Source organism: Pristis pectinata, chromosome 10 (genome assembly GCF_009764475.1).
Source record: "Pristis pectinata isolate sPriPec2 chromosome 10, sPriPec2.1.pri, whole genome shotgun sequence".
NCBI lineage: Eukaryota > Metazoa > Chordata > Chondrichthyes > Rhinopristiformes > Pristidae > Pristis > Pristis pectinata.
Window position 1 is genome coordinate 55,286,721 of NC_067414.1, and position 25,437 is coordinate 55,312,157.

The 25,437-nt window shown below is 39.0% G+C and overlaps 1 protein-coding gene across 3 annotated transcripts in view; it reads right to left on the reverse strand.

The window, feature by feature from the left end:
* Nucleotides 1–2,675: 2,675 nt before the first annotated feature.
* LOC127575291 (fibronectin type III domain-containing protein 4-like) overlaps nucleotides 2,676–25,437 on the reverse strand; it is a 169,116-nt gene continuing 146,354 nt past the window's right edge. For all 3 annotated transcript variants that reach the window (XM_052025055.1, XM_052025057.1, XM_052025056.1), the window contains 2 exons: nucleotides 21,399–21,532; nucleotides 2,676–17,585 (listed from right to left, as the gene is read on the reverse strand). In XM_052025055.1, the coding sequence (XP_051881015.1) occupies nucleotides 17,544–17,585; nucleotides 21,399–21,532 (176 nt within the window). In that variant the 3' untranslated portion in view covers nucleotides 2,676–17,543. The remainder of the gene's footprint in view (nucleotides 17,586–21,398; nucleotides 21,533–25,437) is intronic.

Genomic DNA, 25,437 nt, shown 5'->3' on the forward strand with positions numbered 1-25,437 from the left:
GGAGTAGGACACTTAGCCCTTCGAGCCTGCTGCACCATTCATCAAGATCTTGGCTAATCTTCTACTTCAGTGTCATTTTCCTTCATTATTCCCGTATCGCTCGCTTCCCTTAACATCCAGAAATCCAATAATCTTTGCTTTGAGTGAACACATTGACTGAGCCGGCACATCTCTACAGGGCAGAGAGTTCTAAAGATTCACCCCTTGCTACATGAAGAAATTTCTCCTCATACCAGTCCTAAGTGGCCCTAATCCTGTTTCTAGGTTCTTCAACCGGGAGAAAACTCCTCCCTGCATCTAACCTGTCAAGCCCTTTATGAATGTTGTAAGTTTTAATGAGATCTTCTCTCATTCTTCAATATTCAAGAGAATGCAGGCCTTATTTACAGAATCTCTCCTCGTGTGGCAAACCTGCCAGGCTATTGAATTTCATTGTACTCCCTCCGTGTACATTCATTGTAGACAAGAAGACCGACACCTAACCAATACTCCAGATTCAGTCTCATCAAGGCCCTATATAATTTCATTAAGATACCTATACTGAAATCCTCTGATGATAAAGGCCAATTTACCACTCGTTTTCCAATCATTTGCAGCACTGACACATTTGCTTTCAGTGAGTTGTATATGAACACATCAAGTTCCCTTTCATCATCAACTTTACCCAATCCCATTTAATAAGTACTCTCTTTTTCTGTTTAGTGAATTTAAATGGATAACTTCACATTTTTCCATGTTGTATTTCATCTGCTATGTTCTTACCCTCTCACTTGGGTTGTTTATATCCCCTTGAAGCCCCTTTACATCCTCTTTCCTACTTACAATCCCACCTAGTTTTGTAACAGTAGCAGACTTGAAAATACAACATTTGATTACCCCTGTGATGTAGATCATGAATAACCTGGGCACAAGTACCAACCCCTGCCATCCCCCACCTGGCACAGCCTGCCAATCTAAGAGTTTATTCCCACGCTTTGCTTTCTGCCCAGTAAACAATTCCTAATCCATACCAGTATATTATTTCCAAATCCATGTGCTCCAACCTCCTGTGTGGCACTTTACTGAAAGGTTTGCAAAAGTCCAAATGCACCACATCCACTGATTCCCTCCCATCTTTTCTACAAGTCACCTCCTCAAAGAATTCTACGGGTCTTCCCTGGGTTATGAACACCCAACTTAAGGGCACCCTGTACATACAATTGAGTGTTTGGGAGACTGGCAGGAGGGATGGGGATGGATTTGTCAGCTGCTACAGGGCTGCAGGCTTCCTCTGCTGGGTGGGAACAGGGCAATTCCACATGCCTTCTCTCCCCACTCCTCTGCCTTGACCCGCCACATTCAGGGCTGGGTTGAGCCAAGCAGAGAAAGGAGCACTGAGCAGATTCACTCTCTCACTCACTAAGTCAGTGAGGTCGACTGGCAGCTGCTCTTCCTATGCTTGCTCACTCTCCCATTACAGCTGTTTCTGTAATCCTCTCCCACACACTGTTCTTGCTCATTTCTGACATACGAACAGTTCTCGGGAACAGAGCCCTGTCATAACCTGGGGACTGCCTGTAGTAGGTTTGTTAAGTATTATTTCTTTAAATGCCAGATATTGCCTGCCCATCATCATACCTTTTAACTTATCTCTTTGCTCAACATCTCATACCTTCATAGCTTCCATTCTTTAAATGCAAGAGCTTAGTTTTTTGACTGAATTTGAGCTTCTATTACTCTTTTCTAAAACAAGCATATACTTTTATTTTGGTTAATTTAAATGATTTTAGTCATTAAATATCTGTAAATGTCAAAGTCAGTCAGAAACACTTAAAGTCATTCACATGTTTGTCAGCTGGCAAAGCCTATGCATGTGCTGACTGTCAATGGTTTTCAGCGTTTTACAATACACTTTTTCTGTCTCAATCATGAGACGGAATTAGGCTCAGCCACCAGAGAGCCTCATCAGAGGCTTCGAGCAACAATTCAACTTGTGGATCTGGAAAACTTTGCAGATGGTATGCATGCAACAGGCATGTTCTTGACCCCTTCTCTTATATCTTATAACATTTATATTGCAAAGCAATGCAGTGAAGTTAATGGCATAGAATAGCACCGATTTCAGCATGACACACTGGTTGGGAAAGGGAAGAGAAAGGTTAAAATGGCAACTGGGTAGCGGCCTGTGTGACGTTCCACAACTTTCAGATTTAACTATCAGCATTTTGTCATCATAGCGATCATCTCCACAGTAAGCAGACACCAAAAGACAATGCAAAGATTGCAGTGCCCTGGTATGATCAGCACCCCAATTAGCTAAATGTTATAAGAAGCGTGGAATTAATGGAATGCAAAGAAGATGGATGGGATGTTGGAAATATTGGAAAAATTATCAATATTTCTTCAATAAAATTTGAACATGTTTTACATTCAAAAATTTTGTCACATTTTGTATATAAACAATAGAAAGGGTATTACCTTAAGCTAATAATTAATAATAATCTCTGGTTCCAAAGTGTTCTGAACCGAGTGGAATAAGGAATTTGAAAGCTGCAGCTAAGACTGACTTGGATATTAATTACTTCTTGTTTTTCGATGTCACAATTTGACTTCATAAATAAAAAATCCCAAAGATCTTTTGTAAAACATATCATACCTTTTATTAGTTTGTATATAGTTGTATAAAATAATTTGAAATTAACATTTATGATAACAATGCTTAGTTACAGTATTTGCAAATATTTCTTGGCTCAGGAACTTACAACATAAATGACATTAATTTTAGGATTACAGAAAGCAATATTAATAGTGTTAGGAGTGCAGAAAGCAATATTAATAGTGTCTTTTAATATTAAAGTTGCTTCTACTATGTTACTCTGGAATGAGCTCTTTGATTTCTCTGAACAGAATGTATTATCTACACAGATGGACTTTGCAAAACAAATAAATGTAAATTATTCATTCCAAAAGTTGATCTGATATTTTACTATTTTTCTTAATTGGTTAATTGTATTGCCATAGCTGGGATTGTTAGCAATAAAACATTTAATATTTCAATCTCGCTTCTAATGATCAATCAGGTAACAATTCAGTTGACTCTGGGAACCCACTGGCAGAATCAGTTGTTCTCAAGTCACTGTTCACTCCTCACAAACTATGGGCTTCTACCTCAGCTTAGAAGAGAACCTTGCTTGTCCGATTGAGATTTCTAATTTAACACCAGATAACATCAAATTAAAATTTTGCAGCTTTGGGGCTGGGTCCCACTAAGATCTCAGTTAACGAGTGCCCAGCTTGTCTGATATGGAACCCTTAAAGTCCTAAATAAAGCTTCCATTTAGTTGGATAATGTTGGATTCAAACCTAGTTTCAGAGGTCAAAAGAAAGTGCTGAATAACTGTGCCAACCCTATGAAATAGTCCTTTCTAGCATTCTAAGGCTGTGCCTTTCATATATGCTGACCTAGATTCCAACCCATTTTCAAAAGACAGATACTATTATGTCTATGAAGGCACCAAATTTTCACATTTCCCCTTGGAACAATGAAGATATGTTATTTTGATTTGAAACAACTAAAATTAGCTACTCCTTTTAAACTTGCAGTTTTGTTTCAAAAATTAATTGGTTCTTTTCCCTATTTACTAAGGTATGTATATTTGACAACAAAAATTATCTCCCTCAAAATATATACTTGCTCTTCATAAACAAGAATGCTGGCAAATATGGAAGTTTTGTTGTAAACTAACATCTTTTATAAATACATTCTTGGGAAGTGGGCATTGTTGACATGGCCAATACTTATTGCCCATTTCCTGGTGCCCTGAAAAGGGTGGTGATGAGGTGAAATTCTTACTGTTGCTAATTTTAACCTTTAACAAAACAAGATTTCCAATTTTGTGCCCATGATGACTTGCAGCAAAAAGGGTAACCACTCGTTTTTGGTAGCATGAGTTAACCCTGTGATAAGACGGTATGTTATATTCCACTTCTGAAATTTAGCTTCACTGATGCACATCTCTCCCATTTATATCAACAGGAAGAACTACACCTCAAAGTGATGGAGCACATCCTCTGAGGAGAGCACTGGAGTGATTAACCCGTATTGCTCAGAAAACTTCTCACACATAAATACAGGCACCTTACAGCATGCAGGATAAATACGCAAAGTGACAAATTATACTTCACTTACAAACCCAACATCAAAGCTTTTATAACAGTTCACTGTTCCTGTGAGCAGGGCTCACTAAGCCAACATTTCAGTGATCTGCAGGCAAATCTCTGACAATGGCAGAATATCACTTTTTATTAGAGTTTTTCAACATTATACACATTTTACTATGTCATGCTACAAAGTAGTATATATATGCTGAATCTACATAGCCCAGTCACATTCTATATTGGAGCTGCATTTTGTTGCATCCCTTAGAACTGTGAGTTCTCAGAATCTCAAAATAATAGATCCTTTACGTCACGCACTCTAAAATTCTCACTGTTGTAATCTGCAAGTTATGTGAGTGATACATTTTCTGTATTGTCATCATAAGCAACGTAATGGCCAGTGTGAAATAATGCTGTCAGCTTCCCGACCATTGGAGAGAATGCCTGGCGCAGCACAAAATTAATCTGCTGAAAGATGTGCTCGGCTCTTGGGGAACTTCAGCTAAAGTTGGTGAGCTAATACAGCTAAAATTTCTAATTTTGTACTTACCTTTGGTATTTTCACTATTATCTGGCAGGAGAATTTTTGCCCTCTTCGAACTGTTTCATTAACTGAGAAAGTGCTTATTTCCTCTTCCTTTAAATCCCTCCCCATTTCTTCTAAAGGTATTGATTTGTGCTCAACCTATGCATCTAGACAATGCATATCAGCAGGCCATAAATGACACTGTGGTAAAGCTGAGTTCTGCCTCCTTGCAATGTTGGGGATAGTGACGTCCAAGTGGTGTCACTCCAACCTTGTTTTGCAGTTCTCCAATCACCTTTCCAGTTGAAATCAGCCAAGTGAGCAGAGACCTTCCTGTTCGACCTGGTTCATTGCTATAATAAGCAGTTCATTTATTCACTGAGTCTTTTGGAGAGCATTCAAGTTTTCACTTATTGAATGATATATCAATCATTTTGTATTATTTTGGTACAAAAATATCACGATTGATTCTTTCATTATTGGGTTCCAATGGTACTTTAATTATTATTGGAAGAAAGAATATGTATAGGATAAAGAAATCATACAGCTGAAGCAGATAAAGGCTTTAATTTAGTTCCAATCATGAGACAATATCCTTGAACTATTCTGGTCCTCCAACTGTAAATTACAGCTATTACTCATTGTGGTGCTAAAAAAAATGACACATTAATGGTTTGGAATGGCATAGATTCAAGGTTTTTGTACTAGATGTGTAGGATTACTTGTCAATGGAAATAAGCTTTGTCTACAATTGTGCTAAATTTTAAGTGAATTTCCAGAGTCCCCAATTATTTCTGTAAAGGAAGATGCATTGGAAGAAAGGAATAGATGAAAAGGGACAAAGTATAGGAATTACGAACATGTATTACTTGAGATATGTTTGCCATGGTAAAATTACTCTAATTGCCTGTTGTCAGGGTAATTTTGAAGCACCAGAGAATTAGTGCTGGATTTTCTTTGGTAAGTTTTGATGATGGGAATGAACCATAAAATTAGTTAATGGGGAACAGTCTCAGATGAAGATAGTAGCTACAGTGACAATTTAACTTGTGATTTTAATTTTGAATAAGTGGACAGCTCACAGTAGAACTCTCAGTGTACATCCCCTAATGTTCTTCATGAATAACAACTACAACTTAAAACATAAAGTTAAAACATAAAGAGATCAACACAGCTACAGTAAGCAGTAGTACAGATCATTGTTTATTCAAAAAGTTTTTCTGCCTTTCTTTTTAACTCCAGCCTTTCCATCACATTTACAATCTCCTCTGTCCTTCCCTATCTCTAAGTTTTTGCCATTTCTTCTTTCTTTACTTTGTTCACCCATTTACTGCCGCTACACTTTGATTTTATAAAGGCAATATAAAGAGTGCTTTGTTCTCTCTTTACGTGCTGGATCCTATGTGCATAGACGGCAGGTTGTTTTGATAATGGAGGAGATCCAGTAAGATGAAGTGAAGATCTACCTTCTTCTGATCAGCTGAGATGAGCTGGGAAAGAAGGAAGCAAGGATCCACAAAACCTAATTCTGTGAAAAACCTTTGGCCCAGTCTAACCAGTGTGTGGTCTCCAGATCTCCAGAGGTTGGAGAGAAGTTTACAGCTGGGAGAAGATGAAGGTTAGGTGCCAAGCAATTGTAGCATAACAAGCAATGTTCAGAAAAGAACCAAAGTGTGGAGGATGTAGATAAGAGTGGGAAAAATTAGTACCTGGGATACAGTTTGAAGCAGAAAAGCAAGGACTGGGATAGAGGAAGCAGAATTAAGGGCAGGGAGAGATGTGGGCACATTCAAGGTTGTCTCAGTGTATGTCTGTGATCCATTGCACATGCTGAGATTGGGCCATGGGCTAAGGGGGCCTTAAATAAAAACATAAAGTGCTGAAAATACTCAGCAAGTCAGGCTGCATCTGTGGAGGAGAAATAGAGCGAATGTTTCAGGTTGAAGACTCTTTGTCAGAACAGGGTCTTCAACCTGAAACGTTAGCTGTTTCTCTTCCCACAGGTGTGGTCTGATCTACTGAGTATTTACAACGTTTTCTGTTTATATTTCAGACTTCCAGCACCTGCAGTTTTTTTTTGATTTTCACTTACTTATTTAGGGGACCTTGGTGAATTCTGGGCTGTAGTTGTTCTTTGCATACAGAATTATTCTGATTTATAAGCATAATACAGAAAATAGATTTCAACATGGATATACAGTACGATATGATTGTGGGTCAGGATCTGCTCTACTAAAGGTTTGTGAATGGAAGGAAGAATGCATTGAAATAGGACATTCTTTATCAGTTCTACTTTGCTCATTCCTTCCTTTGGATTTGGATTCCAGATTATTTTAAAACAGTTGTTTGCCATCTCTCAGTCAGAAAGATTTCAAGTTTGTTCCTTGTCAGCTGCATTAATTGCTGTTGGTTTCTCCATATATTGTGCTGATGCCACTAAGAGGCACTTACGTCAACTGAGGCATTTCAATCTTATGTTCTGCAACTAATCTTTACATACTATAACAGTGGAAAGTGCAGTAAACCTCCTGGAAACACTGGAGAATAGGTCTAGAATGAATGAGGAGCTGAATGCAATTAGCATTAGTTAAAAAATAGTGTTGGTGAAATTAATGGGACTGTAAGTAGGTAGGATCTGATTTACTGCATCCCCAGGTTTTGAAAGAGGTGGCAATGGACACAGTGGATGCACTGGCTGTCATCTTCCAAAACTCCATACATACTAAAATGGTTCCCACAGACTGGAAAGTAACTAATGTAAGCCCACTATTTAAGAAAGAAGGAAAAGGAAAAAGCAGGAACTATAAACAAGTCAGCTGACATCACTGGTAGGGAAAATACTAGAACCTTTACTAAAGAAGTGGTAACGCAACACTTGGAAAATGATATTAGAATTGGGCAGGGTCAACACAGATTTATGAAAGGGAGATCATGGTTAACAAAACTGTTGAAAGTTTTTGAGGTTGTAACATTAATAGATGAGAAGGACTGTCATAAGCTCTTCAATAAGGTGCTACACTAGAAGTTATTGAACAAAATTAGATTATATATGATTTGGGGTATAAGAAGGGCAGGGACCAAGGATTGGTTAATGGACAGGAAAAAGAGAACAGGAATAAATGAGTCAGTGTTGGGTTCAGAGGCTTTGATCAGAGGGGTACCACAGCGATTGGTGCAGGAGCCTAGCTGTTGACAATCTGTGTCAAAGATTTGGATGAGGGGATCGTGTAATTTATTTATGTCTGCTGATGTTATGAAGTTGGGTGGCAGTGTGGGTTGTGGGGAGGATATAGAGAAGTTTCAGGGGGATAAGAAAAAGTGAAGTGAATAGGTAAGGGCATGACAGATAGAAAACAATGTGGAAAGCTGTATTTTTAAACAAAAGATGAGAAATTGAAAAATGTTGGTGTTCAGACTATCTTTGTAGATGAATCAATGAAAGTTAACATGCAGGCACAGCTAGCAATTAGGAAGGCATTGATTTTTATTGAAGGGGTTTTGAGTACAAGAGTAAGATTCAAGACCAAAACTGGAACACTGTGTACAGGTCTGGTTTCCTTATGCAAGGAAGAAAATACTTGCAATAGAGCCAGAGGAACAAAGAATCACCAGATTGATTCCTGGAAATTGAGGGCAGGGTACGGGGACTGTGTCATTAGGGAATACTAAGTGGACTGAGCCTTCGCTCTTGTGTTTAGAAGAGACGATCTACAGTGTGCACTGGGATAGAGCAGGGTTGTTGTTTTCCCTGGCTGGGGTATCTAGAACCAGGGGTCACAGTCTCAACATAAAGGGTAGTGAATCTTTGGAATTCTCTGCCCAAGGACTGTGGATGTTCAGTTCCTGAGAATATTCAAGGCAGAGATTGATGGAGTTTTGAATATTAAAGGAATCAATGGATAGGAGTTAGTAAGGAAAGTGGTACAGGAAGAGGTAAAAGATCAGCCATGATCTTAATGAATGGCACAGTAGGTGCAAGGAGCTGAATGGCCAAAACCTACTTCTATTTCTTCTGTTCTTTCTTTAACCTTTTCCAGTTCCTATAACAGATCATTGACTTAAAACATTAATCCTCTTTCTCCCTCACCCTCCTACCACCCCCCCCTCCCCAGTAGATGCTCTTTGATCTGCTAAGCATTTTATGTTTTTCTTTTAGAACTGTGAAGTCTGAACGTGAGAAAGTGCACTTTTAGCTGGAAAGCATTTAAGGTAGGGGGACTAAAAACAAATAATCTTTCATCAAAACTGGGTATTCACCAAAGGTCATCAATTTGAAATATTAACTCTGTTTCTCTCTCCACATATGCTGCCTGATTTGCTGAGCATTTCCAGCATTTATTATTTTTACTTTAGATTTCCAAAATCTGCAGTTTTATTTTTGCTTTTTGTTTAAATATTAGTGATGATACAGAGTGGGAAAGAGACTATCTTTGTGCTGGAGGAGAAATAAGGTCCAAAGTCTAGGGTTGTGGAAGGACAAGGGCAGTGGAATTATTGGCAACCATTACAGTTTATTCCAAGGGGCAGAGACAAGAGTGTGGCCCTCCCCAATATTTGACAGAGTAAATTTTGGCTCTTTAAAAATAGAAAACCAGATGTGCAGTCTGACAACATAGAGGCAGTGAAAGAACAAAGATAACTGGTGGAAAGCTGACCCATGTTAGGCTCATGATCCTTGGTGAATTAGTTGACAATCATACACCATGCCTTGAGCAATCCCAGATTAGGGAACCCCTACCACTGCCATCCAAGTGATGGACTAAAGACCTTACATGACTGGGATTCTGGTCCTACTTGCAGGAAATTTGCTTATTAAAATGCCAGTGCAATTTTAATGGGCTGTACAGCCTAATTCTGTCTTAATGGGCATGAATTCTTGCAAGGCTTCACACATCCGTCTGCTGCTCTTTTGGTAGAATTGGAGTGGAAATTTTGGAAATGTGGTAGATAAGTTGTTCAAGCAAAGCAGGAAAAAAAATGGGATCAAGTGGTAATCCAGTCAATGTAAGTTCTGGTCAACTGCCTCCCACCCACTTCACCTCACTTCTCCCTCTCTCCACCCTTTCCACACTCCACTATGATATCACCTATAGTAGAAAGAACACATTTCACGGCACTAGAGATAAATAGGCTTCTCCAAGTTTTGCACTAGAAATTTGGGAGCATTCAAAAATCCTGGTCAACTTTCAAGGAAAATCCCTTGGTGCTATCCACACACTGTAACCAGAGATCTTCATGTCCTTTGGGTTTCTAATCTGAATTCTGTAACTGTTCAATGAAGATCGGTGAAGATACCTATGCTATCCAAGGATCCTTGTACCTTTCCCTCAAGCCCTGAACAAATACTGACTCTTTGAATAAGAGCTTCTTCAAATACCTGATTCTGATTCAAAAGCCACTGGGAAATAATTTGTTCTTTGTGGCGATGATAGTCATCTTTGAGCTTCAGACAAAGTGATGCTTGAAGGCTGCACATTTCTATTTCCTGGAAAATCCCAGATCAGCGTGACATAAAATCCACTTCTCTGATATTACAGGGCAATAAAATGCAGAACAACAAAAGGCAGATGTAGGAGCAGCCAATGAATTTTGGGCAGTTTTAATTACACTGTTTTAATGAGAGTAATAACTTACCAATAGTCAGTATGATATGAGAAACAAACATGTCAGAATTTATCCACTAACTATCTGATTAAAGTGGTATTAGCAACTGCTGCAAGCAATCAGTTTTGTGTTGAAGTGCAATTATATAAACTGTTGTCTGCATTAAGCAAAACTGTTGCAAATGATAATTGCTCATAAAACTCACAGAATAGTTATGCTTTCCACATTAACTCTCATCTTCGTAGGCAGTCCTTAGGGTCAGGGATGACTTGTCTCCACTCTTTTTCTGAGCAGCAGAAGATGTTTGTAGTTGAACTCTTTTAACAGAGGTGCCTATATCATACCAGCTATTAACAATTAATCACACTAGCAATCACAGTTTTAAATATGGCAGGAAATTCTTCAGCTAAAATAAATTGGAAATGCAGAAAAGTGTTGATACAGCTGAGATGAACACAGAGTAATCATACAATCTCTATAATACTGATGAATGGGTCCTATTTCAGATATTATTTGACCAAAATTTTAAAACACAATATTGTGATACACTTCTGGCTCCATCATTTGTTAACCATGGGTCATGAGGTGAACAGAGCATTGTAATGATACTCCTACATTATATTTTACACATGGAATCAATTACACCTCAATGCTTTAACCTGATGATAGGTGGCTAATTTTATGAAATTGTGGTGAATGTACAGACCTTTGCTTGCCAGGAAGTGAATTTTGTTCTTTATCTATAAAATGCATTGCTAAATCTTACAACATCATCTTATAAGATGATAAGTCAAATAGCTTTTATGTCTGGCTATCAAAAATATATTTGCAGATAGTGTGACTAATGCTCCCAGCATTTTCCAATCAGATTATGCCAGCATTTCAACTACTTAAATCTCTTTTTTTTTCTTTTGATATCTTACATGAAATTTGAATTATTATTACTCATATTAAGTCCTATGCAACTCATATTACTTACACAATATATAAATTTAGAACATAAAACATAGAACAGTACAGCACAGAACAGGCCCTTTGGCCCATAATGTTGTGCCGACATAGCTATTCCCTCCCACCTACAGAATGCCCATATCCCTCTATTTTCCTCTCATTCATGTGCCCATCCAAGCCCCTCTTAAAAGCCCCCAATGAATTTGCCTCCACCACCCTATCAGGCAACGAACTCCAAGCATCCACCACTCTCTCAGTAAACAACAAACCCCTCATGGCTGTTTTGAACCTACCCCCTCTCACCTTAAATGCATGCCCTCTGGTATTGGATCGCTCAATATGGGACAAAGATATTGCTTGTCCACCCTATCTATGCCCCTCATAATTTTATACACTTCCAAATTTAGTGGTAATTCTAGTTCATATTAGAGATTTCTGTTTATATAGTACCTTTAACTGGGAATAAAATATTCCCAAGCACTTAAAATAAGGAATGAACTGCATTTTTCATGAAAATAATTAAAGTCTAAATCAGTAATTGCACAGAAAAACTCACGGTAGGAAACACAGGGAGCAGCTAATCTTTGTTCCAATTGGGTTCAGCCATATCAATTTTTTCAGAATGTTTAAAATTAATTTCTGCACTGCAATAGAGTAGAATTTGGAGATAGGAGATAATCAAAATAAAATAATGCATCTGTAGATACTAGCTCCATTTCACATGTTAAAGCACAGTTGTGATTTCATGACCCACTTCAAGATTAATTGTGACAGATAGTCAGGAAGTTCTAAAGCAGTGCTACACTATCACAAGGAGCTTGGAAACTGAAGCGCTGTCTGAGGTGAACGTTAATGATGCCTTGGAAACTTTTGTAATAGTTTAGGTTATCTTAGTGTGTGGTCAATGTTTAACTTTAATGGCCCTAAATAAATTAATTGGTCAGTTACCTGCCTGTACTTTTTCCTTCAAAACAGTATCTGCACTAAAAAAATGAACAAATTAGCTACAAATAACAATGGGATGTCATAGTGTGCGACTATACAAACAAATTATCTTGCGGATTTCCAGTGTTCGTTTTGTTTTAACCACACAGATTTCTTTTAGTTCAAAAACTCATAATCTCTCTGATCTTTGTCTTCATTTTCCTTCCAATTTCCATTTTCACTTCCTCTATCGTGAAAGCAGTGACTCATGCTGGGATTTAATACCTCAGAGGGTAACTCCCTCATCGTTGATGAGTGAATATAATGTTTAATTTACCCTGTTGCTGAGACTTGGAATAGTGTCATAATGAGGACAGGCCTCCTGAATAAAACTCTGTTCTGTCACACTTTTGTCTTAACTACAGGATTTCTGCCCCCGGCCTCTACTTCAAAGGAATTAAAGGATAATCCCAGCAGTAAGGGATGGACACAGTTCACTGAACCCACCTGGACTTCACCATCACATCAGCAGAACAGCATTCTACAATATACCTTGGCCAAAAGTCATCAGGGAGTCCAGTCTCAGGATTCTGAAGATTCTAAAGAGCTTTGTTATGTTTGGGTTACCATTTAAGCTCCACTTTATGTATTGATAAGGGCAGATATTGTGAAATAATTGAGAATGGAAACCCTATTCACTTTTCTCCTGATTGTTATTTTCATTGACTCCACCTCTTTAAAATGCTGCCTTGATGCTGGCAATGTCCCAGACTTCCACTGGCATTGTTAACTCTTTGAAGTTTACAGGAACTTCAACAGCACCATTTTCCTGTAGGAACAGCTATGAGGGCTGAACATTCTCAAGCCTTTCAATATATTCTTACCACAACTGCAGCAAACTTAGAGCAGAAAAACTAGAAAATAGGCTAGGGATCAAATGACCTGCATCCTGGTTGGGGATTCCATGATCCTTGTGAGGGGTATTTTGTCTGCCATTATTTTACAAGGTTCAAACTACTATGCAAACAATGGAACAACTAGCACCCAATCCCAGACAGATTCAAAGATAAGCATTATTCTGATCAGACTGTGGAGTTCTAAGGACCTAATGTAAAAACATAAAGGGATCACAGATAGCAAAGCAATCTTTTCAAGTTAGTAAGTGTGGAAAAACTGGGGTCACACACCGTTTGACAAATGATTCTGCGTCTGCTTGTAAAATGTTTTCAACTCATCACTTAAAGTAGAAATACTTTGATTACATTTCAAAGTGCCAAGAATTAGAAACATAAAATTAGATGATACTTTTTTCCAGAAGGAAGAATCTGGTTACTGGATAAAAGCTTTTGAGGATAAAATATGGATGATGTGGCAACCAATTATCAAGCCTTTGGGCTGGCCTGTAAATTATAAATGTGAAATGCATGCAACACGCTATATCTGATTAGTTTTTGTACAATGCATGTTTGCCTGTCACATATTTTAACTTTCTGACCAAGAAAAATTGTCAATTTGAATATAAGACTGCAAAAGAAAGGAAATACTGAAGGAAGGTATTTCTGTTACATGAGAAATAAACTGCTCTAGAAGTACTGAGAATTCTGTTTAGACTTTGCAGATCTCCCATATCTGAGGGCACCATTATCGAATCATCTTGCAAGGCCTCGACATACTTCAAAAGGTACGTTACATTTAGCATTATGATTTCTAAAAATGTAGTCTGGATATTCCACAGGACCACCATGTGTCACCCATCATATCTGTGGTCTAACCCCCTTAAGTAATACCAACTATTTATGGAATGTCATTGCTCTCCCCTTTAAGTTATAGAAGACTGGAAATCTTTTGGACATGTACTATCCAAAGGATGTTTCAATAATAATCACTTTCAATTAAAGCAAGTGTGTAAGTGTCATGCATGCTGCTGTTTCATAGATTCTATAAAAAAAACTCAATGGTCTGCTTTTGGAAAGCAGCTTCAACCAATCAGGATCTGGTTGCAGAGCTGATACAAGATGCAGAGCACACCTGATGCTCACCCAACTTTCAATGTAGAGCTTTTGCAGTCTAATAGGATTATGGGTCAGATACATAATAATATCTAGAAATATGTGATGTTGAAGTCTGAACTGAATACATGCCATGCAAAATGAAGTACTATCTATACCCCAGTCTATAAATGAGGCTTCTTCATTATGCCCTATTTTCTTAAGGGGTGGCATTTTTCTAGGCCTCCAGCGTACGACCTGCAACTTTCTGCTCAAATGAACATCTTGATGTACTGCATTCTGTAATGCTTCACCAGTGGTGCAGGGAGGGGAAAAATTCCTTTAATGTTACCCTTGGGAATGTTTTTTTTGAAAAGGTGGGGAATACTGAAGAGAGCAGTAATCTCTTTTACTGAGATTATCCAATTGAACCTATTATGTAATTATTTCAGTGTGATGCTGCTTTCAATGAAATCTGTTTGTCTTTAAATTAGGCTGGGGAAATTATTAATTTATTGCATTTCAGCATACCTCCGCGGTCTGCTGTTTTTTTATATAAGAAGCATGAATCAACAATTTAAGTGAGTTAACGCCTCAGTTAAAATTGGCACAAAGGGTGGTGACACAGAAATATGTTAGAAATTCAATTACAGAGCATTGCCTCTTCAGCATCATGCAAATGAAAATCAATACTTTGATGGATTCCAGGTGAATCATGCACCAGAATTTGACTGAGCACTCCCTATCCCAAATCATGATGGCATGGATACACATTTTCTACATCAGGTGTGCACATAATGATGTCACTCTCCATGAATGCTGTCAAGAGAAATTGGTTCACACAATTCTACAAGAGGTTTCTTGTTAGGCACACTTAGCCTCACCAATTTTAATAGTGCTGTGTACTCTACAACAGCACAGTTTAAAGGAGGCCTCCCAATCTGGTAACCCAGCTAGATTCCTTTCAATTTCTTTACTTTGCTGCTTTCCCTCAGGTCTCTCAACCCACCAACCCTCACTGGCAATCTCCACTCCCCACCTAAGGGTGCCCATCAACTCCCTCCATTCCCTGATTACCTGTTCTCCAGGCCCTAACTACCCAACCACTAAACACCGATCTCATGACCTGACCACAGGCTACATCCTGCAAGTCTGTGACTCAGCCACCATCCATGAGTCACTAATCTCCCCAAATTGATGATCACCACCTCCCTTGCCTCCACCAATTCAACAGCTCCCAAACAACAATCAACACCTGGCTCAATGACAACTCTCACCTGACTGGCAGTTGTAGGGTCCAAGATTACTGATTGCTGATAGGCTGCCCTCTCCTCAATTCACTTTCTAATGACCAGCCCCACCCACTCCAGCCTCGGTCCTCTCTCTCCCCATGACCCCTGCTCACAGCGAACTGCTGGATTATCTTGCCTTCTTTTGTGCATAGCCTCAGGTGCCTCTGAATATATAAGCAGAGGACACACATTAAAGAGCCGTTGTTGTGCCACTTGGCAATAGCTTAACATATGTGCACTGCTGAGTCTCTAGACCCATCCCTTAATTAATCAGTAAAGAGTGAACAAACATTAAAGGGGCATTGACTTCATGAAAACATTTTAAAATCTCATTGCTTTGTTAGCTGTAGTCCCAACACAAACCCTTTTACATGTCATAGTTCCTTTCTGCTGTTGGTGCTGCAGAAAAAGCATTGTCTTTCATCATCTGGCAATACATATTGTGGTAGACACTAACTGAGGGACTAAGTAATCCATAGGACAGCCTAGCTGTATTTAGGAAATTTTCTGCTTTTGGACCTTGGGATAGAAAGAGTGAGGCATTTCTTGGCATTGTTTATAGATGGCTTAATGCATGACACTAAGATGTTTCAGAAAATTAATATGCAAATATTATTCTGATGTTGACCACACTGTCAGATGAAACCACTTAAAGAGCAGGTATCCACTTTCATTTAGGTGAGTAAGTGGGGAAAAAATTCATCGCAGGTTCCCTAGGTAACCAGTTACCTTCTCATCACATTGGTTAGAAAATGATTGTTAACACTGTCCCAAGATTCTTCTTTGTCACAGAACAACACAGTAGTAGGAAAACAACAAAAAGAAACAAGAGGGCAAATAAATATTTAGTTCAGCTTGCATTATTAATTCATTGTAATTGTTAACACATAGAAAAGTACTATCACTTTGACATACTATTCCATTCATACCATTTTCCATTATTCCACAGGCATGGCATATAAAATAATTCTCAATATCAGGCATTTCATCCCTTGCACAGGATATTGCTGTCTTTGGCTCTGCAATCAAAATAAAAAGAAATCCACTTCTATAGAGAAACATTTGAACAGATTAGTGGATTTCCTATTTAAATTTAAAGCAGCAAACTCTTCAAAGATTCAGAAGTTGGTAACATTTTTCTCAGTCAATTCTACTATTTCTAATTACAATCATATTATTACACAGAGTGTTATATTGTAAGGAATCCATTAATATTGAGTGCTAACCATGGTATAAATAAGAGCCCTAACTCCATTAATTAAGAGAAACCTGTTTCTCTTTTGTGGTTAATCTCTCTGTTGGGAATATTACCAATCAACATAATGGGTTGAATGTTAATGAAATTAAAAATGTTATTTTACTAAAGTGGAATTAACCAAGGTGAAACTGATGCTTCATATAACATGGATGTATGTGTATGGATCTGAATCTGCATTGAATCCTGCAACAATTCAAAAATAAGCTATAAATGTATGCAATGTCAGTACCAACTAGAGGCAATGTGGTTTGACATTAGAATCTTAACTGAAGATCTTGGATCAGATTGGAAAGAAGTATGATTAATTCTGAATATCATTGGCACATTTAAAAAATCTCAAAATTTAATCTTAGACACACTGTAATGCGCTCCCTCACCTTTTTATTCCAGCGGGTGCTTGGCAATTTGCTGACTTCAGATTGGAGATGTGTTATTTCATAACTAATCACCTTCCTGTTGTTGTGACCCTAAACTGATCTTCCTGGCAGTTGACTGCCCTCTGACAAAGAAAGGGCAGATCTGTGAACTGGCAGACCAACAAATGAAAGCTAGACTTTTAAGGAGTGGGGTGCTCTGAAGCCGGCAGAGCAAAATTTAGCGCCTGGCTGCTACTGCAAGTCCCTGGGATCTGGGCAATGTCTGCACAGGTCATCTTTGATGGTCCTTTGTTTTGAAGAAGGATTCCCACATGCATGGCTTCAGTCTCCATGCAGATGTCTCTGAGGGAAGAAACTCTTGACTACGACATGCTTTCAGGCATAAAGAACTGGTGTTAAAATGCAAAGTATGGATAAATAAGATTTAGATAATGTTCCTTCAGTCTGCTGTGTTGTTGCTCCATCTACAGTGCCATACTGCAGCAGTCAAACTTCAATGATGTTAATGGCTGGCGTGTTATTTTGGAACTAAAAGCAAGAAAAAAAGTAAAATTAAAATCTGAACATGATGTCAACAATTCATAGAGTAAAAACATGATCAATTTTGCTTGACATGGCTGGCAGGATGGCAACAAATCGTGAAGTCTTTTATTGAATATTTTGAAATTAAGAAGTGAAAATTTTAGAAGATACCCATGCACAGCAATACAAAACCTGTGAAGGGCAGTTCCATTTAGCATGGTTTGATTTTCAAGTGTAGAAATGAGATTTCAGTTCCAGTTTACTTAGGTATAGCAATAAAGGAATATCAGCATGGACTCAGGGAATCTCTCTCACTTTCTCTACCATTCGCAGTTGAATTCCCCAATGAATACATCATGTTCCTGTCCCTTTAGGTTCCTCTTGAATTACAGCCCATGATACCTACTGAACTTATTTTGCAGAAGAGTCTCCTGTGTGTTACTTTATTGAAATAAAGGTATGTTCAAAAAATGCCCTTGACTATTAAATGGCCACCTATTAGGAAAAGGAGCATGAGGTTGTCATATCTGTGCACAGTTCTGCTCACTGTCAACTCTTTTGGTTTCCAGATTACCAAAAGGATATAGAAGCTCTGTCAAAAACACAAAGCAGATTTACAAAGATAATATCAGAAATGACAGGCAGCATGTGGTGCTGTAGTTAATGCTGCTGCCTCACAGTGCCAGGATCCCTGACCTTGGGTGCTGTCTGTGCAGAGCTCTTATTATTTAATGAGCTGTTTTCCCCCGAGATTGCTTGCATACAGGGTGACAATGGAGGCTCAAAAGACTGTAGACGCTGTAACCTGGAGCAAAGAACAAACTGCTGGAGGAACTCAGCGGGTCAGGCAGCATCTGTGGAGGCAAAGGGATAGCTGACGTTTCGGTCAAGACTCTGCATCAGGATGTCAGCTATCCCTTTGACTCCACAGATGCTGCCTGACCCGCTGAGTTCCTCCAGCAGATTGTTTCTTGATGAAGAAGGAGGCTGATATTTGAGATGGGGATTCCACCTCCAGAAAGGGCCAATCTGTACTTCCTGTGCTCATTTCCCTTTTCTTTACATTGCTCTCTTTGCATGTACTTGCCCCACCTCAAACTCAACCTGGTTGAGGTAGTGCTGGTGCCTCGTGTCTTAGCAATCCCGATCACTGCTGCTGTCAGGGTGGAGTTTGAATGTTCTTCCTGTGATAGTGAGGACTTTTTCAACATACACAAAATGCTGCAGGAACTCAGCAGGTCAGGCAGCAGCTATGGAGGGAAATAAATAGTCGACATTTCGGGTCGAGACCCCTCATCAGGACTGGCTGAACCTTCAGGATGGTGTATTACCCCTCAGTGTAGATTCATGGCAAAAAAGACTCAAAAGGGGAGATGATGGGTATGTGCGAGAGAGAATGAGTTGTCGGAGTACAGGGAAAGAAGGGGAATGGGAATAATGGGATTATTCCCCTGAGAGCCAGCATGGGCCAAGTGACATCCTTCTGTGTCGCTATGAATATAAAAACCATCAGGAATGAACGAACAGGCTGGGCCTCAGAGGGATGACTGACCAGAGGTCTACAAAGCTATGTTAGGCAGGGTAGTGTGGGCAGTTAGTTGCTCTAGAGTTATAGAGTCATATAACACGGAAGCAGGCCCTTTGACCCACATGTCCATGCCAACCATCAAGAACCCATCTAAACTAATCTCATTTACCAGCACATGGTCCTTCCATGCCTTGGCGATTGCAGAGAATTCTAAAGGAGGAGGGTAAACAGCGAGAGATTGTGTCTACATCGATAGTAATGAGACAGGTAAAAAGAGGGAAGAGGTCGTGTAACATGCATTTTAGGATCTAGGTTGCGTGTTACAAACAAGGTTGTAATCTTTGGATTACTTCCAGTGCCATGTGCTAGTGAGCATAGAAATAGGGAGAGAGATTGAATGAATGTGTGGCTAAAGGAAGGGCATAGGGAAGAATGCCTTAGATTTCTGCATCACTGGGACCATTTCTGGGGAAGGTAGGACCTTTACAGGCTGAACAGGTTACACCTAAAGTAGAACGGGTCCCACATCTTGCCGGGAGGTTTGCCAGAGCTGTTGGGAAGAGTTTAAAATAATTTGGCAGTGGAATGGGCCATAGAGCAGGTGTACAGTTAGGGGAGAGATGGAGGATGGGAGGTGACTTGATAGAGGTGTACAGGATGATAAGAGGTATAGATCGAGTGGACAGTCAGAGACTTTTTCCCAAGGTGATAATGGCTAACATGAGGGGACATAATTTTAAGGTGACTGGAGGAAGATATAAGGGGGATGTTAGGGGTTAAGTTTTTTTACACAGAGAGTTGTGGGTGCGTGGAACACGCTGCTGGCAGAGGTTGTGGGGGCAGATACATTAGAGACATTTAAGAGACTCTTAGATAGACACATAAATGATAGAGAAATGGAGGGCTATGTGGGAGGGAAGGGCTAGATAGATTTTAGAGCAGGATAAAATGTTGGCTCAACATTGTGGGCCGAAGGGCCTGTACTGTGCTGTAATGTGCTATGTCCTAAGTTCTAGATGCGGTCAGATCTAGAAGGCAGAGCGGATGTGGGGGTGATAAGGCACATGGGTGGAATGCAAGGCTAAATTACATCTAGTTAATGATAGGAGTCTGACTACTGAGGCAGATGAATTAGAGCACTGATCAGCACATAGGAATATGATATTTTTGCCATGACAGAGCCTGGTTGAAAGAAGGACAAGGCTGGCAGCTCAACATTCCAGGATAAAGGATCTTCAGAGGGAAGGGAGGTGGCGGGGGGACGCAGTTTGCAGAAGAGTTGACATTGCAATATTGATTGAGGAATCCCTTATGGTAATGAGGGAGGATATTGTAGAAGTATCTTCAAATGAAGCCATGTAGATAGAGCTAGGAATAAAAAGGGGAAAATCACTTTGCTGGAGATTATACTGTGGACCTCCTAACAGTCAGCAGGAGAGAGAGGAGCACATATATAGGCAAGTCACTGAGGGATGTAAAAATAATAGAGTTATAGCAGTAGGGGATTTCAACTTTCCCAATATTAACTGGGATCACTTCAATGTGAAAGATGTAGAGGGGGTGGTACTACTAAGGTATGCAAAGGAGAGCTTTTTGAGCCACTTACATATATAGTTTATGATAGAAGGGGCAGTACTGGACCTAATCTTACAGAATGTAGCCAGGCAAGTGGTTGAAGTATCAGTGGGAGAGCATTTTGGAGATGGCAGTTTCAAGGTAGTTGTGGTCCATAGTTCTCTGTGCCTGGGCTATTCAAGTACTTGTCCAGATACTTGTTAAATGTTGTGTGCCTCCACCACCTCCCTCAGGCAACGCATTCCAGATCCCAACCATCAAATGGGTGAAAAAGCTCTTCCTCTAAACCTCTTCCCATTTACGCTTAACCTGTTCTCTCCTTTTTGACACTTCCCATTGGCTTTTATACTGTGTTGTTTTCTTTCGTTTAGTAACTTTCTTGCCCATTAGTGCAAACTTCCAATCTCTAACTATGGAATTAAAACCTAAATAGATTGAAAATTTACCTGATTGTTATATCGAATTCAAATGTGTTTATTGCCATATTTAAGGTATTTCCTAAAACCTTCTGTCAATTGACAGCTTCATTATGTTGTTTCATGTAACTTCTTTGATATTATCATGATACAATTTAAGTGCAGCTGATTTAAAAACAAAGCAAAGAAAAATTTTAAAGCATAATCTCAGTGATGTTAATTTTAAAATAGAATCAGGTATATTAGTGAAAATAAATGGTGTTTCTTTAATGTTATTCTCCGTGCTGTTGCACCGCTCACCTTGCTACGCAGTAATCCACCTGTTGGACGTTCAGGGGTGCTGTGCTCTGACGACGGCTTGGCCTTTTCCTTGTTGTTGTTTGAGTCGTTATCCTTAATGATGTCATACTGTCTGCAGAAGAGAGCTATCACAGCTGAAACAAACCAAAGTAAAATATTTTTATTGAAGTGCTGAAAAGTCATTTTGCATTTCCTGGAGCCCAGATGTTGGCTCCTGAAAATAGAGAGAGTGCCAGAACAGAATAATTGTGCACACTTTGAGAATTACCACCTTCCGTGGTCCATGTGACAAGCTGACCTTGTGGATGGAATTGACATTTTTCTATATGTGGCCATAGGTATTCACGTAACAGCTACAATTGTATTGCATGAGTATGTAATAATTCGTTTTTCAACTCTGTATCCACAGCAATTAAAAAGTTTTATTTGTATGTGTAAACTTTAACTGTATATGAAAGCCCAGTTTACTTATGCATTTTAATGTTTATTTTCTACTTGTACCACAGGGCAGAATCTTGTGGGGGTTAATGTGAATGTGGGGAGAATAAAGTGCATTAGGGTATGATTAGTGTAAAAATGGGTGCTTGATGGCTGGAATGGACTCAATGGGATGAAGGGTCTGTTTCTGTGCTTTATCTCTCTCTGACTCTATGACAAAACTGGCAATACACTGCTAGATTGCCTCAAGGTATATGAGATACTATTGGAAATCTAACCAAAGACATTTTACAGACACTTTAGAGATGGCATAGGTATAGTAGGATCTGATCTCCACCTACCTCTTTCATCCAACGGCTACTAAAGAGGTGAAATTTAATGACTTCTTGGTACCACTGGACCACCTGAGGCATCAGAATGTTAAAGTCAAGGAATAGTGATTGACATTTTGTTACTCCAGGGAACTTCTGCAATGATAATTGATCACACTGCAGACTACAGTTTAGATCCAATGGAGCAGTCCAGTGATTTGATGGCAAAGGGGGAGCATCCAGGATTTCTACAAAACTGGTTTAGGGTCCTCACAACACAGAAGTAAAATTAAAAGGGCTTTGGGATCAACAACTATGTTCTTTTCTATTTCTGTAGGATTTTCTATGATGGTTCCTGTTTTCATCAGGGTCAAATGGGGAGAAGCCTCACTCCCCAAACCCTCTGCCTCCTCCCAACAATTGTCACCCACACTGAACAATGGGGCATGGGGTTATGTTGGTGACTGAGAGGTTTTGAGGAAAGTTCCCTAAATATTCACTTTTATTAGCTTGTGCTATCAAATTCTAACATATAAGAATGTTTTGCTTCTGAATTGTATTTTGTTTTTTCCTATTAAACTTACTGAAAAAGATCTACTTTCTGACAACTCTTTGCAAAAAGGAACAATAAGTCATCTTACCCTCACCATATGAGTTCTTAAATATTTTCAGTGAAGGTCACTTGTTTCAATTTGGGGCAGCCTGCCCAACAGCCTTAGCCTGAGTGAATTTATCTTGTCTCAATCAGCTTAAAAATACTTCCTTATATAGGAGAGGCTTAAGAAAGATAGAAAGCTTGCTCTGGTATGTCAGAGAGATGTACCCTACAACATACTTTAACAAGCATGCTCTCCATCAAATAAATTATAACAGTTTCTGCCTGCAATACAAATCATCCTTCAAGTGAAATCAAATTAGACCAAACAATTGTAATTCTTACCAGCTCTTTAGGACTAACGATACTGAATCTTATCTAAGACAGAGAGAATCGGCTGAACAAACTGTTAGGTATTAAGCCCTTTTATATGATTCAGGGTATTTGTTTTACATACCAATTCAAACAAAATCCCATAACTGTTGATGACCAGAGTTTCTTTTGGCCCACATTTCCTGCCTCAATGGGATAGGGTCCCACAAAGAGGTAAATTACTCCAGCCTATTTTCTTGCTTCAGGGTCATGACCATATTTGATTAAGCTTTCCAGCTGATGCTGGGAGTTTCTACTTGGAATGGGAATGATACTTGAACCCATTTCACTATTTAATTCTTTTTACCTTGTTACTTCATCCTTCTAAAAATACCTCCTCAGGCCTACAATATTCTTTGTGCCTTTGGAAGAGTTTCTTACTGTTTCTAACTGTGGAATGTTGTATTACATTATTCACGAGATTACACATAAAATGGATTAACTTGCATTTATTTAGAGCTTTCCACAGCCTCAGATCACCACAAAGTACTTCACAGCCAATGAAGTACTTCTTGGAGTGTAATCATACAATCATAAGATACAACTTGCGCCCAAAGCAGCTCTGCGAAAATGACCAGGTAATTGTTTTTGTGTTGATGAGGGAGAATTAAATATTGGCCTGGACACCAGAAATACACAGGAGGTTTTATGACCATGTGACAGAACAGATAGGTTCTTGGTTTAATACCTTATTCAATAGACAGTAGCTCCAAATACAACACTCCTTGATATTGTACTGGAGTATCAGTCTAGATTTTCATACTCAAGTTTCTTGAGTCAAACCCAGAATCTTCCAACTCAGAGACACATGTGGTACCAGGTGAGCCACTGCTAATAAAAGTACAAGCACTGCTGTTGACTTTAATGGACTTTTACTGATAAATGTGCCCGACAGACAAACTCCTCATCAACAGTGTTTCAAGGGTAAATTTTATATGTTATTTTACCCATTGTGCAATTACACTCAGTGGGGAAATATACTAGAATCTTTTGACACAGGGTTTAGCACACAGCAATAAATTTCAGAGGCCTATACTTAGTCCTGTGAGGTGCAAAGAGCTGAAGAACTCTTGTGTTGTTCATTGCATTCTAACGACTCCATGCTTCATAACTGAATCAGAACCAAGATTGTTAAAAAAAAACATTGTTGTTATGGAAACAGTAAATCCACAAAAATCTCATGTTATTTCCTATACCTGCATTATATTTGCAAACAGCTTCAACAGCAGGATTCATGGTTTGAAATCTGGTTCTGGGTGTGGAATGCACACAATATCCTGACTATTAACTCAGTGCGAGACTGAATTGCTTATATATGCTGATGAGAATCTCAGCTGGAATTGTTTAGTCATAAAATTATCCCTATTATGGCCAGTTTACTTCCTCAAAGGAAAAGACATCTCCACAATATGACTGTTGATGAAGGGACAGGCTTCTCTTTAATAGATTTAGTTTTGTGCTTCATACACATGCCTCAAGCTGCTATTATCCATGGTGCATTTGTATTGCAGCTGCCATTCCCTGTCTGTAAGCTGTCATCCTCAATGACTGCACCAATTTATATGGCTAGTTGGATCTTACACTAAGATTAGTAACAATGCAGCTGTACCAAATCCGGCACAAACTATCTACCCACTGAAGAAAGACTTCAATGAGCCAACCATAACATCTTCCTCCATGACATCTCCTTTGCCTACTGGTTACTTGCGTAGATTCCACTCCTACATATTCACAGATAGCCAGAGCATTTAAACTTATGATTTCTTGGTCCATCATCAATTTCAGACTCCATAGGAACCAGCTTTGGCCTCCTCCTAGTCTGCATTTAACTGAAAGTATCAGTGGCATCATCCAGAGACACAGGATCAGTTTCCAATGAATGGAATTTCAATGGGGCACAATGAGATGTCAGAATGCACTAACTGTGAATGATCAACTTTCTGTATAAAATAGGTGGCCTACTGATCCAGATTATAATAAATAGGCTAGATTTTGGAGTCTTTTGAAGGCACATTAGTAGGCACAGGGCCAAAGAAAAGAGGTAAGTCATGAATGATCCGTATCTAATAGGGTAAATTTTATATATGTTAATCTACCCATTGTGCAACAACACTCAGTGGGGAAATATACTGGAATCTTTTGACCCAGGAATGCAAGAAAGATTTAGCATTAAAATTCAGATGCCCCCTTTTTTGGTTGCATTTAGCACTGATGCCCAACCAGGTGACCTTCAAACAAAATGATGCAATTGTAGAAAACCCAATTAAGTAGAAACATTATCAAGGCTTTAGTTCTGAATCATGTGTTAAAACTTTACATGCAC